This window comes from Eptesicus fuscus, chromosome 12 (assembly GCF_027574615.1).
Source record: "Eptesicus fuscus isolate TK198812 chromosome 12, DD_ASM_mEF_20220401, whole genome shotgun sequence".
NCBI lineage: Eukaryota > Metazoa > Chordata > Mammalia > Chiroptera > Vespertilionidae > Eptesicus > Eptesicus fuscus.
The window spans coordinates 61754997-61770706 of NC_072484.1; the positions used below are offsets into that span (position 1 = coordinate 61754997).

At 37.1% G+C, this 15710-nt stretch overlaps 1 protein-coding gene across 4 annotated transcripts in view; it reads left to right on the forward strand.

Annotated features, from left to right (window-relative positions):
• The window catches only part of VAPA (VAMP associated protein A), a 57601-nt gene that overhangs the window by 36259 nt on the left and 5632 nt on the right, over positions 1 to 15710 (forward strand). For 2 of the 4 annotated variants that reach the window (XM_008159781.3, XM_008159790.3), the window contains one exon: positions 4005 to 4759. The exons of the other annotated variants lie outside the window; for them this stretch is intronic. In XM_008159781.3, coding sequence (XP_008158003.1) covers positions 4005 to 4163 — 159 coding nt within the window. In that variant the 3' untranslated portion in view covers positions 4164 to 4759. Of the gene's footprint in view, positions 1 to 4004; positions 4760 to 15710 lie in introns of those variants that run through there. 4 annotated transcript variants of the gene reach the window in all.

Genomic DNA, 15710 nt, shown 5'->3' on the forward strand with positions numbered 1-15710 from the left:
TTGTTCTTCACTCCCAGCCTCTTTTGACAGTTTTACCATGACTTCTCATTTTTCTAGGCATTGCTAGCTTCCTTTCTTGTTTGTACTCTTCACATTCTGTGCCCCAGTCTTATGAATTGCCTGCTGCCCATAGAGTAGCCAGCCACTGGTCATCTGGGGCTATTGAGCACTTGAAATGTGGTTAATTTGAATTGAGATGTGCTGTGAGTGGAAAATACACACTGATTTCTTAGACTTAATGCCAAAAAGGTAAAATGTCTTTTTTTTTGGTGTTGTTACATATTGAGATAATATTTCAGTTATATTGGGTTGAATACAATATATTATTAAAAGTAATTTTGCCAGTTTCTTTTTACTTTTTTAATATGCTACTAAAAAATTTAAAATTACATATGTGGCTCACATTTGAAGTTAAAATTATATTTGTATTGGGCAGTGTTGGGCTACAGTTTCCTGAAGAATCCTCTCTGTTTTATTACCCCTCTTTTGCTTTAGTTTAAGTTCTTCCCTCTGACTGGAATGCCTTGAATTCTTGTCCCTACCCTCGCAGCAAAGACATGCATTTTCATCTCTTGGTACTTGTTTCTTGTAATTTTTTTTAGTATAACCTTTTGTAGGATACTCTTCCCTCCAAAAAAAAAAAAAATTTGGCCAAAACCGGTTTGGCTCAATGGATAGAGCGTCGGTCTGCGAACTGAAAGGTCCCAGGTTCGATTCCGGTCAAGGGCATGTACATTGGCTGCGGGCACATCCCTGGTAGCGGGTGTGCAGGAGGCAGCTGGTCGATGATTCTCTCTCATCGATGTTTCTAGCTCTCTATCCCTCTCCCTTCCTCTCTGTAAAAAAATCAATAAAATATATATTAAAAAAAAAAAAAATTTGTTTAGGAATGCTATCTCCTTTGTTTCCATCATACCTGTTACTTGTTGGAGGTGTTTCTTTCTTTTGTGGGCAGTAGTTTCCTTGGGGGCAAGGATTGTGTGTGTGTATTCATCTTTGCATTCATGGCACATGCATATAGAAGTCATGAGTAGATTTGAATGAATAAATGAATGGACTGGTGAATTGAGGACTAATTTGAATGTGTATGGAATTTATTAATAATTAGTCTTTCACAAGTAATTATTTCAAGATTTGAATACCTTTAAATTTCTTTTTAAGGCTTTGAACTTTTTTAACAAAGTAGATGATACAAAAATGTATGAGTAATTAAGCTAAATTATGGAACTTAATCTACATTTGGTTATTCTGTTTAAGTGTTATAAAGGAACTACTTTCTTTTTAAAAATTATATTTTTATTGATTTCATAGAGGAAAGGAGAGGGAGAAAGAGAGAGATAGAAACAACAATGATGGGAGAGAATCATTGATTGGCTGCCTTCTGCATGCTCCCCACTGGGGATCGATCCTGCAACCCAGGCATGTGCCCTGATCTGGAATTGAACCGTGACCTCCTTCCTGGTTCATAAGTCGATGCTTAACCACAGAGCCGGGCACATAGGAACTACTTTCTGAATCAAAGGCACTATATCTTGAATTGATTTGTGTTGAAATAATTTTTCTGGCTAACTCTTCATATTCCTTAGTATCCCCTTAAAGACCCCCCTACTCCCACCATCTGTCTGGATAGTGGAAAAATTATCTCCATTTCATATTCACACATCGTGCAGTTTTTGTTACTTTTACTTTGTCTGCCATGACTTGTACAGTTATGTTCTTTGATGAAAGTTATGTTCCTTAGCATGCTCAGTGTATTTGTTCAAAAAACCACTTTATTTCTTGGCAGGGAGGAGAAGAGTGGGAATGGTGGGTAGGAGTGGCACAGGTAGGGCAGGGCTGGAAAATAGGAAGAGTGAACAGGGAGATAGGTGAGGGAGACTTAATTCCTGGTCTCAGCTGTTTTATAGGCTGATGTTCTCTAGTAGATGTTACTTGGAAAAGCATTCTGCTGTCTAGAAGATAAAAGACAGATAAAAAGACCACTGGCTTATAGAATAAATTTCAGGCTTTCATACATAAGGCCCATCATAATTTGGTGCCAGATTAACTTTCTTGATATCTGATCACCATCCTTCCCCCCCCACCCCCCCTTTTTTAAATTCTCACCTGAGGATATTTTGTTCCATTAATTTTTAGAGAGAGTGGAAGGAGAGGAAGGGGAAAGGGAAGAGAGGGAGAGGGAGAGGGAGAGAGAGAGAGGAGAGAGAGAGAGAGAGAGAGAGAGAGAGAGAGAGAGAGAGAGAGAGAGAGAGATATTACCTCCTGCATGCACCTGACAGGGATCAGTGATCGAACCTGCAATTAAGATATGAGCCCTTGACTGTGAATTGGAACCTGAGACCCTTCCATCCATGGGGCCGTTGCTTTAACCACTGAGCAACCGGCCAGGGCTGATCACTACCCCATTTTATTCTACCTCTGTGGTTCTTAATCTATCCCTTATCTGAATCTCCCAGAGAGCTGTTTAAAAATGCACCTGGCTAGCCCCTCCCCAGACCTAATGAATCAGAATCACTTAGAAACATTTTATATATTTTTTAAATTTCTTTATTGATTTGAGAGAGAGAGAGAGATAGAGAGAGAAACATCAATGATGAGAGAGAATCATTGATTGGCTGCCTCCCTCACACCTCCTACTGGGGATTGAGCCCGAAACCTGGGCATGTGCCCTTGGCTGAAATTGAACCTGGGACCCTTTCTTTCCGTAGGCTGACACTCTAGCCACTGAGTCAAACCGGCTAGAGCAGGAACATTTTTTTAAGTTCTTGCTGGGAATCACAATTTCTCCACACAGGATTAACTAGCATAATATCAAAAATACCCACAAACACTCAGAAAATCTAGTAATGCAAATAAAAAGGTATGACATCAGGTGAACTAATTTACCTGGTACACTAGAGGAATTAGTGTGAGAAAATAAAAATTAGCTTGCTCTGAGGAAATAAAAATGTGCCTTGTTATTCATCTGGTTGACAAAGCCAATTGCCTAGGTAACAGGTACAGATATCAGTATTTTCCCCAAGGTCATACTGCAGCAGATAAAGTGCAATAACAACCTCCTACTTGGAGTGACTACTGCTGTCTTACTGAGAAACATTGTCCCCTAAATCATAGACTGTCAGAAAATTTGCTGTGTGAAACCATCATAACAGTAAGAACGAAGCAGCCCACTCTTGTCTGGAGCATCAAAGTCTCTTTGGTGCATAGAAGCAGCCTCCCTGTTCAGTCCAGGTGCAGAGCTTTGGATGGGTTTCTTACACAACATTTCACATCTCTCGTAATTTGTAGTTTCTAAAGAAACAGGATTCAGTGTCTACTTTGCAGTTCAGATCCAATGCTGGCTCTTTTACACACAGCCCTTCTGCTTGGAACATATCATAACACTATATTACTTAAATTTCATCCCGAACTTATAAAGGCCTGCCTCTTCAGTGAGATGTTACCTGTGCCTCTGCTATAGGGTGCTCCGGTTGCAATAAGGCAGTAAATCTGTCAGACTGCAGGTTTGTTTCTGGTAGTCTTTGGCTGGTGGGGCTAGGACAGGTATAACCAATGTAAAAATACTATGGGCCACTTTGGAAATAAGTGGATGCACAGAACTCTTTAATTGTATTAATTCTAATGGGATTTTTCCTTCTATGTAAATACAACCATATATCTGATTTTTCATGCATTTAAAATTATATTTCTTAGCTTCAGTTTTTAAAATCGGCATTATTGAGGTATAATTTACATTCTGTAAAGACACTCATTGCGAGTGTACAATTCAATGATTTTAGTAAATTTATAGAATTGTGTAGCCTTCACTAGAAACCAGTTTTAGGTTGTTTGCATCACCCTAGAAACTAGTTTCCTTATATCAGTTAGTTTTATTCCCATCCCTAACCACATGCATACTGATCTGCTTTCTGTCTATTGATTTTTAGCTCAGTAGTCCTATTGTGTGCATATTTGTATTTAAAATCTTTTTTTTGTGTGTGTGTGCATATATTTTTTCTCTCTAGGATGAAGGCTTAAGGCTCAGAAAGGTAGCACACTCGGATAAACCTGGATCGACCTCAACTGCATCTTTCAGAGATAATGTCACCAGTCCTCTTCCTTCACTTCTTGTTGTAATTGCAGCCATTTTCATTGGATTCTTTCTAGGGAAATTCATCTTGTAGAGTGAAGCATGCAGAGTGCTATTTCTTTTATTTTCTCTTGACCAGAAAATGATTTGTTTACCTACCATTTCATTGGTAGTATGGCCCACGGTGACCATTTTTTTGTGTGTACAGCGTCATATAGGCTTTGCCTTTAATGATCTCTTACGGTTAGAAAACAATAAATACCAACTTGTTCGGCTACTGGACAAATTGTATATTACCAGATCATCACTAGCAGATGTCAGTTGCACATTCAGTCCTTTATGAAATTCATAAATAAAGAATTGTTCTTTCTTTGTGGTTTTAATAAGAGTTCAAGAATTGTTCAGAGTCTTGTAAATGTTATTTTAATAATCCTTTAAATTTTATCTGTTGCTGTTACCTCTTGAAATATGATTTATTTAGATTGCTAATCCCACTCATTCAGGAAATGCCAAGAGGTATTCTGTGGGGAAATGGTGCCTCTTACAGTGTAAATTTTCTCCTTTACCTTTGCTAATATCATGGCAGAATTTTTCTTATCCCTTGTGAGGCAGTTGTTGACTGAATTTTTCATCCTTACAATCCTGTCCCATGGTATTTAACATAAAAAAAAAATAAAACTGTTAACAGATTCTCGCTCGATAGCTTGTTTGTGTCTGTCGTGTCATTAGATGGGGATACCAGGGAGTCCACTCTATGATAATTTGAAATTTATAATGCATAATTTTTAACTCACATTGAAACCTTTTCAGGTATTACAATATTTGTAGGTAAAAGTCCTCATTCTATTAAGGAAAGGAATTGATAAATTTCAAGCTACTTTTGGTATTTTGGAAGATCATAGTTTGTCGTCAAGATAATATAAAATAAGCAAATATCATGAGGATAAAAGTGTTGTAATTTTTGTCAGTTTATGTGTATGCCTTGTGGCTCTATTGTGTTTACCCCATTTTAAACAGGTTCTTTCTTCTCAAGAAAGACTTGTTCTTGGTTGTTCTAGTCAAGTGCTTTTTAATGAGCCTAATAATTCCCTATATAATATTTTGTAAAAAGAGTTAAAAATAGGTGTTTTTCCTGCCCAATTCAACACTCAAAAGTAAATTCCCATTATAGAAATTTGTTATTATTGAGCAAGCCTTGGGAATCTTCTTTGTGAGAAATGCCATTATTCTTTGCAAACCTATCTGTTAACCATGTGAAACACATTTTTAGTATAAATATGCATTATAGGGTTTGAATTTATTTCATATGATTAGCATAGAAAATTTTGGAATCATAGAAAATGTATTCAATTTTTTTTTTTTTTACTGAGTACAATCTAATACAAGTGAATTTTGATCCTGAAAATAGGTGTTGGTTTTGTAAAAGATATGCTTCTATCTGAAAGGGAGATTGGACTTTGGGACTTGATGTGGTGCAGTGAAGCGTATTAGGCCCAGGTCTGTGTATACATTTTATAAATGAGTGAACTGTCCTAAGTATTTTGGTTGCCTCTTCATTTTAAGTGTATTTTGATTTGTCAGATCACATGTATTGTGTCATTGGCTCTGTGGTATCTTCTATTTAGAACCTCTTGCTTATATGCAAAAGTTACTAAAAACAGACACAAGTAACACCTATCCATTACTGGCATGCTACTGCAGGTAATGTTTCCATTGTATACTTTACAGACACTGTAAAATTCCCTCCCTTCCCTTTCTGATAATGAAAAGCATGCTAGAAAGAGTTTTGCATTTTTGTCCCATAAATGAAGAATTAGTAATTCCTTGGCTTAAAGCTCTATATAATCTCCATTATTGGTGATAAGTATCAAGCTTGACATTTCATGGCTGTCATTTTTTTAAAAATTGAAGTTCTCAAAATTTAACAAAATCCCGTTTTATGGGAATGCTCCTTAGAAGTCATTTTGTTCAACCCCTTTGTTTTAAAGTTGAGGAATCTGAGGCCTGTATGAGAGTTAAGAGAACTTTCCCCATGTCTCATAGGTAGATAGAGGTAGAGCTGGAGCTAGAAATCTACTTTCCTGATTCTAGTTTGGTGTCTTTTTTGGTCACTTTGTAGAAAATATTTGTATTAATTTGACATGACTGAAATAATGAACATAAAATGCTATTTAATAAGTGTATATGAAATTTTCTATCATAAGCTTGTATTACAGGCTACTGTTGAATAGTCTCATGTATATGTTTGCTTTCAGTGTTTAGGCTAGAAATCCCCACACCTCATTGGTAATAAACACTATGAAATACAGTGTATTTTTAGATAGGCATTCTACAAAATGCATTATGCAGTGGTTGGTTTTGAGATAGATTATAGTCTGGGTAGCATCTGTAAAAAAAAAAAAAAAAGTGTGCTTGGGCTTCTTAGTTGCTTTACAGATCAGGAAATGCTCCAGTTGTACAGGAGACTTACTTTCTGTTCCTTTTAATTGCTGTATGAAATGTAATCAGGTTATTTTACTACCATTGGTTAAGAGTCCAACTGTATTGACTGATAACAGATTAAATTGTCTGTCTTCATTTTTTACATGTTTAGAAATTTTTGTCTGCCTGCTTACTTGTATGTGTAAGCATGAGGGGAAAACTGTTGCTAATACTGAAATCACAATCAAGAAACTAAGGCCTTATTAAGTTCATATGTGACGCTAAATGCACTTACCTTCATTCTTTCTTACTACCTTAACTTTTGCCCATTCTTGCATTTACAAGAAGCAAATTTAAGGGTTGTATTCTGAGTGTGTAACCTTTAAAAAAGTGACACTTGGGAAAAAATATATATCAAATTCAGAAATTCTGGTCAAAGGAAAAATAATACTAATTTCTTCAAGTATCTTGCTCAGAACTTCTAAAATTAATATTATCTACTCTGGGAATTACTTTTGGATTGTAATCATTCAAAATATGCCACTTCAAAAACAAGTTTTATCAGCAAGGCATAAAAGAAGAGTTCTTTCACAGTATATTCCCAAATTGTGATCTTCTGCCACTTTAGAAGCAATCAGCTAACAAACAGCTTTCCTAGAGTTTGCACATTCCTATTCCGGGATTTGGTGTGTGGGTAGATTTTTAAAAATTGACCTTTTATGAGAATTAGGGGAAAATGTTTATCATATGGGAAAACAACAAAATAAGAAGGTAAATGATCTTTATTTACTAGCTTTTAAAGGAAATTAAACTGTTCGGCGAATAAATAAACTGATTAAAAATGTAGTGACGTGTCCTTTTCCTTTAAAAAACAAAAAAAGTAATGTTATTTCAAAAGATTATGATGGTTTGTATGTTTATGTTCTGTCTAATAATAGCCGGTCATTGACTGGGAGTTGAGTTCTGATGACAGATAAGATTTTTGTCTAATCACCTACAGCTGTGGTCGGCAAACTTCGGCTCGCAAGCCACATTCGGCTCTTTGGCCCCTTGAGTGTGGCTCTTCCACAAAATACCACGGCCTGGGCGAGTCTATTTTGAAGAAGTGGCATTAGAAGAAGTTTAAGTTTAAAAAATTTGTCTCTCAAAAGAAATTTCAATCATTGTACTGTTGATATTTGGCTCTGTTGACTAATGAGTTTGCCGACCACTGACCTAGAGGTTAAATGCTTGTTAGTAGGAAATTGGGATCAGCTGGTGGAGTGCCACATTCGCTGGCCCACACTGTTGGTAGGAGCCTTGCTTTTGTAGAGTGCTGTGCAGGAACAGTGGTGCCCAACCTGTTGGGGACTGGTGCAAAGAAGTTTGGACATTCATCCTTAAAGAGAAAGAACATTTTATCTTCCTATGTTTCTGATTGTAGAAATAATAATGTTTGCATTTTAGAGAATTTGAAAAATACATTATAAAAAAATAAAAAATAATGCCAAATCTGACATCCAGCAGCTATCAGTTTTTATGGACTTTCCCCTATAATCATCATAAATTATAATTCTGTATCCTATTTTTTTCATTTAATTATTTCTCTGGTTTATTGAAAACCAAGCATAAGTGACTGTAAAATGCTTTATTTTTATGATCACTTCATCTTAAGATCATGGATATTTTATTTATAATGTAAAACTTGGCCAGGTAATTCTTTTTCTAGTTAGGCATACCAATATTTCTTTTGTTTTAAAATTCAGTCCTGTTTTCCAGTTGTTTCTGTATATAATACCCATCTTGAAAGTAGGTGAAATAAACTATTAAGATAACTTTATTTTTATTGATACTCAACTACAGTACATTAACTCAATGTGATGAATTTAAATGATGCTTGAGCAGTACCTGTAGAAAAACGATTCATCTGGGGTGGATACCTGGCATGGTCATAGGTTTTTAAGCTCTACTCATTTTAATTTGCAGCCAGACAATTGCTTTATATTATAGGCTTTTAGATGTCAAAGCTGGATACAAAATAGGTTTAAGCAAGACTTTAGTCCTACAGTATAGGAAGCTGTGTTTTCAGGATTCTTTGTATATTAATCTTTAAAAATAAGTTGTAGGAGTCACCTTTACTTATTGCTTAGTGCAAGAGTTATCTTTGTGAAGTTAGCATACTAGTAACGTTTTAAACTCGTAAATAAGTGAGCTGTCTGTATGGAAATAAATGATTTAAGAAATTTTATGGGGCTCATTTTTAATTACCACTTAGTTAACACCTAAAGTGATTATCTTTACCCACCTAGGAAATTTATTTTGCCCGTTATATATTTCTCAAGTAACAGATGGTTTTCAAGATGCTAATTACCACCTTCTATGTATTTTATGTCAACTCATTTAGTCATCCTAGGTCCTATGAAGTAGATACTGTTCTTACCTGTATTGTATAGGGTGCAGGGTGGCAGACTGCTTTAGAGAGGTTAAAACATGCTCAGATTTACACAGCTTTACATAACAGGACAGGAGTTAGGTAAAGTTGGATCCTGATATTCTGATCCTAGAGTCCATGCTATTAACCATTGTAATCTGCCATGCAAAGGAAATGACTTGTACCCTGGTCCAAGTCAAGTACTGTCTCCACAAAAAATGGTCAGGTAATTTTATGTCGCTTTTGAGTTCACTTAAAGGCAATACTTAAAACTGATATTTCTTTGTGAAAACTTGGTCTTAATTTTTAGGCTTTTTTTTTTTTTTCTCGCCATTATCTCTAAAACAAGTGAGACAAAATAAACTGCCCATTAGCAGCAATACAGCTCTTGAACAAAATCAGCATGAGCATTAGTAAGCAAATGTATTAATGTATTATATAAAGGAGGCTATAGAACTTTGAGAAATGGTTTATGTAACCTTCAGGGCTGGAGAATTTTGATCATGGTCTAAATTCTTGATACTATTTATGATTCTACAAAGAACAAAGGATGTGAAATATACTTAAGAACCTTAAGAAAAAAAAGATTTTTTAGAAGTTATTGATACCTAAGTTGGAATTGCAAGTACTGTTGCACATTCCTGGATAATGTAATTCCTCATTTTAGCACATTATTTCATGAAGTAGAGGTTTGTTAGAAGTTATATAAAGAGTTTTAATATAGTGTATAGTAATATAGAAAGGGCAAACTTGCTCTTTGTGTGTTATTTTAATCCAAAGTGTATATCCTTAAATGTATAATACGTAGATAAATATGTGAGGGTGTGTATCATGGTACTTTGAAGTAAATTTAGGTAGGGAAATATTTCACTTAAAAAATTCAACCTACAGATAAAAATACTGAAGATAAACTTTTGAGAATGAAAAGTTTTGTTGCAAAGTATTCATTAGAGTGCTTTTGTGTACCTTGCCATCAAGTTCTATGAAATTGAAATAAAATTCAGATTTTTTTTGAAAAGTCTAGTGATCATGTTGAATTCATCACATAAGTGAACTCATCTTTCCAAGGGAAAAATTCTCTTTGACTTTGAGGACTTACCTTCCCCACACCCCAATTGAATTTGTCAACTGGGAAATTTACTTACATATGTTTTAAGAAAACATGGTTTATTACCAAGATTCTACAGTTTGCAACGAGGAAATGCTTTGATAAGAGTCTTATAATTGGATAAAGTGGTGGTGGAATGGAAATTTCAGGGAGATAAGTATATTGAATGTATACTGAAAGGTTTTCAGCATGAACTTTTAAAGTGCTAATTTGTGTGCTAAAATTATTTGCATTGATTGCAGTTGAATATGCCATATGAGGGCTACAGCTACCATTGTGGAGTATATTTTAATTATTTTTTAAAATACATTTTTTACAGAGAGGAAGGAAGGGATAGAGAGTTAGAAACATCATGAGAGAGGTACATTGATCAGCTGCCTCCTGCACACCCCCTACTGGGCATGTGCCGGAAACCAAGATACATGCCCTTGACCAGAATCGAACCTGGGACCCTTCAGTTCACAGGCCGACACTCTATCCACTGAACCAAACCAGTTAGGGCCCATTGTGGAGTATTTAACAAGTCTTGTAACTTCTCTGTATTTGGTTGAGATGTTAAATGGTATAAGTGTTCCCAACAAATAGTGTTTAAGCTACTTAAATATGTAAGCAAATTCTTTCCATCGAATAATGATTAGATTTTCTAAAGCTTAAAAAAACTGCATTGCAGATGTCGATAGAAAACGAAGTTTTACGTTTAAATGTTTCCCATCCCACAATTGTGTGGGTATAGGTGGACTGTAGTGCCTGGAGAATGGTGTTTTCTTCAACTTAGTTTTTACTTCATTATCAAGTTTCCTCCGGTCTTCAAATTTTATTTTTCTATGTTTGCAAATTTTAAAGAACAAATCATTAAAGATAATAGTAACTGAAATCCCCTTAATACACTCTCCAATCACATTTTCCTTTGTCAAACCACTAACCTGAATTTTATGCATATCATTCTTGTTCCTGCAGCAATACTAGTATTTACATGTTTATGTAATAGTATATAGTGAATTTTGCATGTTTTAAAATGTCCTTTACACAGTTACTTCAATAGCTCTACCCTCACCTAAAAGTTCTTATTTGGAAGCCCCCACACTTCGAAGTCTATCGCTTGGGTGGGGGGTGTCTTCAGTTGTGTTTCATGAACTAATATACCATTTTCTGCTCTACCAGCTTGGGCCCATTGCAGTGATGTTTTCTGTTGCTGCCAATGCTAGAATTGAAATGACACCAGTACCTACAAGGGCCCTGCCACTGCTGCTGAAGCTGCATGTGGTGGTGGTTTGTTCTGGGACTGAGAGATGAAGGCTGGCCAGACAAAAGCCTATTGGGTGACTGTATATGTGTATTTCTACATGTGCTTTATGAAGAGAGGAGGTGTGTGAGTACATGTGAGATCTTCATGTTCCTGTGTATTCTTTATGTGTTTATGCCTGTACGACAGATTTGTGTGTTGGTGTGACATTAGTTTTTCTTGCATGTTTTGAAAATGGAGAAATGTCACATAAAAATATGGAATACTTACTTTTGAAAAATTCCCCAAGATTTGGAACACAGGACTTGCATTCCCAAAGGCAACAAAAACCTCTGTGCAGTTTTATCTGCAATTCCCATCACTTCTTGTTACAGCCTTATTAGTTACCTGCACAACCCCTGTATGCATTTGAGTTTGTGAACCTGGTTTAGATACTCATCACCTGTTACTAACATTGAGTACTTGTCCTGTACTGGACACTAGTGAGAGAGGAGGTGGGATAAGATGATACCAGATTGGAAATTAGTTTTGGACAATGGGATCTAAGGGGATCCTATTAGGAGGTGAAAAACACTTACACTTAGACCTAGTCAACAGATGATTGGGCCCAAATGTCCAAAAATGGTCATTTGAAACCTAGGTATGAAGTTTGAGGAGCACTAAACACTGCTTTTATAGAGGAGCTATTGTATGCCAGGATACACGTTCCCCCCCCTCCCCCCCCCCCACACACCTCCTTTTCAGAACAACCTTTCCAACTTTTTAACAGAGAACTTGGAGAAATAGGTTTGCCCAGGCTTACTGTGGTAGAACAAAGTCTTGGGTCCTTCACTGTGCCATGCTGCTTTTGACGAAAGAGGGAACGATACTGTGAAATTAACTAAGGGTGTTCAATAACAATGAGACCTTACTTGGGCCTCAGTCACTGGGTACTGGGAGTTTAAATTGTTTCTGCTTTTCAAAATTTTGGCATCAAGAATAATATATCAAGCTTATTACACACTGCACTAGTGGCTAGGAGTTGGGGTGTGGTTGCAATATGGTTTCAGAATATAAGGTATTTTGAAATTCAGGCTCTTTATAGTGGCCTTTCAACAAGTTAACCTAGACACTATGAGTATGGGAAGGAAGCGTATTAAAGTGGTTATGAGCCTGGGGTCTGGAGTGACACTGTAGGTTATATAACTTCACTAGTTAGGACCTTGGGCATTTTATCTCACTGCTCCAGCTTTCTCCTCTAAGACGGGATACTAAGCATGCCTACTTCACTGAGTGTGAAGGGGATTGAAGAATACAGTACCTAGAGCAGAGCTCAGCACAAAGCAGATACATATGAGGTGGAAAATACTGATTACTTGGGTTAAAAATTAACAGTATATTTAGACAGTTCTGCAGCTGTAGGCATTATCTGTATGCACAAAAAGAACCTGTAGAGGCAGCAGGATGTATGCAGTGCGGGTTTTGGAGGATAGATAAACTTGTCAGATTTGGATCGCAGCTCCGCCCTTGACAAGACACGTGGCCTTGAACACAGGTGGAACCTCTCCAAAGTGCAGCTTCCTCATCAGTGACGCTGCCTGGTTTTCCACGTGTCTCTTGTAACCTTGTAAGGTGGTGGTGAGGATGTAAAACCTATTCGAAATAACCTTGCATAGTTTATGGTACACAAACATTAACATTGCATTTACTTTGTCCTTTAATCCTATGTCAAAAATATGGCAAGAATTTAAGTTTTAATAGATGCTTAATGGTAATGGATGATTTTGAGTTAGAAAGTGTAAACATTTTAAGATTTAAAGAAGGAGCTTGTTTTTTAAGGTAAGCAGCCAGTGTTGTGATATCTTTTTTTTTAAAAAAAATATTTTTATTGATTTCATAGGAGGGAGAGGGAAATAAAAACATCAGAGATAAGAGAGAATCATTGATTGGCTGCCTTCTGCTGGGGATTGAACCCACAACCCTGGCCCTGATCTGGAATCAAACCTTGATCTCCTGGTTCATGGGTTGATGCTCAATTACTGAGCCACACCGGCTGGGCGAATGTGATATACTTTTTAAAAAATTTATTTTTATTTTATGAAGGTAACATTGATTATAGAGGCTTGGAAATTATAAAAAAGGAAAAACCCAATATCTCACTCCCTAGAGATAACTTAATAGCTTTCTAAATGCCTAGGTGAGTGTCAAATATATATAATATTTAGTGTAAATACATATTAATAGTATAAAAATATGTATGTTTTGGTAAATAATAAAACTTTATTTTTTACCTGGAAACAGTTTTGAAATTGTAAGTACAAAAACACTCATACACTCTTTAGGTAGATTCATCAGTTATTAACATTTTGCCCCATTTGCTTTATTATATTCTCTATATACATAAAATACATTCAGTTTGTATGCATGTAACATTTATGTATGCATATTGCATAAAGCATGCATATACAGGGGTGGGTAGAAATAGATTTATAGCTGTGAAACAGCACATGAAACAGTTTATTATTTCTTTTTTAAAAAATTAAATATTATTGAATATATTACATATGTCCCCTTGTTTCCCCCATTGACTCATTGGCTTTCCTCTTCATCTAGCTGAAAGATCTAACCTCCTGCTCAGATATCTCTCCTGAATTCCAGACTTATACACCCAACTACCTCAGGCACCCTTTCGACACCTCAAACTAGGTATGTCTTCACTCCCACACTTGCTTCGTCCAAGTCTTCCCCATCGACATCCTTCTGGTTGACCAGGCCACAGACCTTGGAGTTGTCCTTGATTCTTTCCTTCTTTCATGTGCCAATCTTAGTAAACACTTCTGTTGGCTCTACTTTCAAAATACCCCCAGAATCCAGTTACTTTGCACCACCTGTATTGCTACCTCCCTGATCTGAGACCCCTTCATTTCCCTTCTGTTCTCCATAGTCTTTTAACAGATCTCCCTGACTCCACCCCTGACCCCCTTCCTGTTAAGTCAGATCATCTCTTCCCTACGTTCAAGATACTCTAAAGCAGTGATGGCGAACCTCTGACACGCGTGTCAGTGCCATTTCTGATGACACGCGGCCGCTGAGGCGGCCGCATGCCGAGGATGAAACATTTATGTTATTTAAACTATAAATATCGCGAAATAATGTTTTTTCCTCAAAGTGACACACTACCCGAGTTATGCTCAGTTTTTTGGCAAAGTTTGACACACCAAGCTCAAAAGGTTGCCCATTACTGCTCTAAAGCCTTCCTATTTCATTCTGAGCGAAAGTCAAGACCTTACAATGTCCAACAAGGCTCCGTAGTCTTCCCCACCCTCACTGACCTCTAGAATCATTTCCTGCTCCTTCCTTTACTCCATTTTGCCTGTCTTTGGATATTTGTAGAACACTCCAGCATATCCTAGTCTCAGAGACTAGGTGTTACCTCTGTCCGAATGCTCTTCTGTGTCCATGTGGCTCACCCCTCATCTCTCTTAGGCCTTCACTCTGGGAGGCCTCTCCAACTAAACCTGTACCACCCTACACGCTAGCTTCCTTCCACGTCTGTTCTCCCTATGTCTCTCACTTCCACTGAATATGCGATATACTTGATCCGTTTATTGTCTGCTCCACCAAATGAAAATTCCACAAGAGCAGGATTTTATATGTATTGTTCACTGTTGTATCCCCACTCCCTAGAATCAACTGGCATATAGTAGGTGCTCAGTAAGTCTTTGGAGAGAAAGTCAGAGCAAGCACAATCATACATACACACACACAGGTTAATATAAAATGCATTCTTCCTATGGGTTTTAATTAAAACTGCCACTGACCTGCTTCAGTTTGATCCTATCTGTCACCCGTGTCCTAATCTCAGCACAGAGCTCTGGAATTCACAGTGTATGATCAACAAACTTCCTCTATCTTCACCTTCTAGGGATAGGCTTTGGTCAGCATGTTCTGACAGAAGCCTAATATCTATGGAGAAGGAACTTAGCCAGGAGGAGGGGCTGGTTTCCTTCCTCATTTTCATGCGGATTCTAAATGACCATTTCCTCTTCCTCTTGCAGAAATGACTTCTCATTTCCAACGCACTCCATCCATAGTTCACTTGCCTCCTTGCTGCACTGTTGTTCTTTAGTCATGATCTTGTTGCTTTCCATTCCTGTAGCATGGCAGCTCCTGGCTCCCAGTCCTCGCCACCAATCTGCGCATCCCACTAGTTGAGAGACAAAGGTGACCCAGGCAGGGCCAGAGAGACAAAATTTCACACCTTAAAGGGATCTGTTTCTTCTGGTTTAGTCAGTCCATTTCAGATTAGTTAAGTCTTTCTCATATTAACTCAAGGTTCAAGTCACTAACAACACTATTCTCATCTCAAAGATTCGGATTTCACAGTGCTGCTGGTCCTCCAGTCTCAGCAACATGCTGCAGAGTGTGCCTGCTCTGGTATCGCCTCACCTCCACCCTTGTAGCCCCTCGTGGCAGGGCC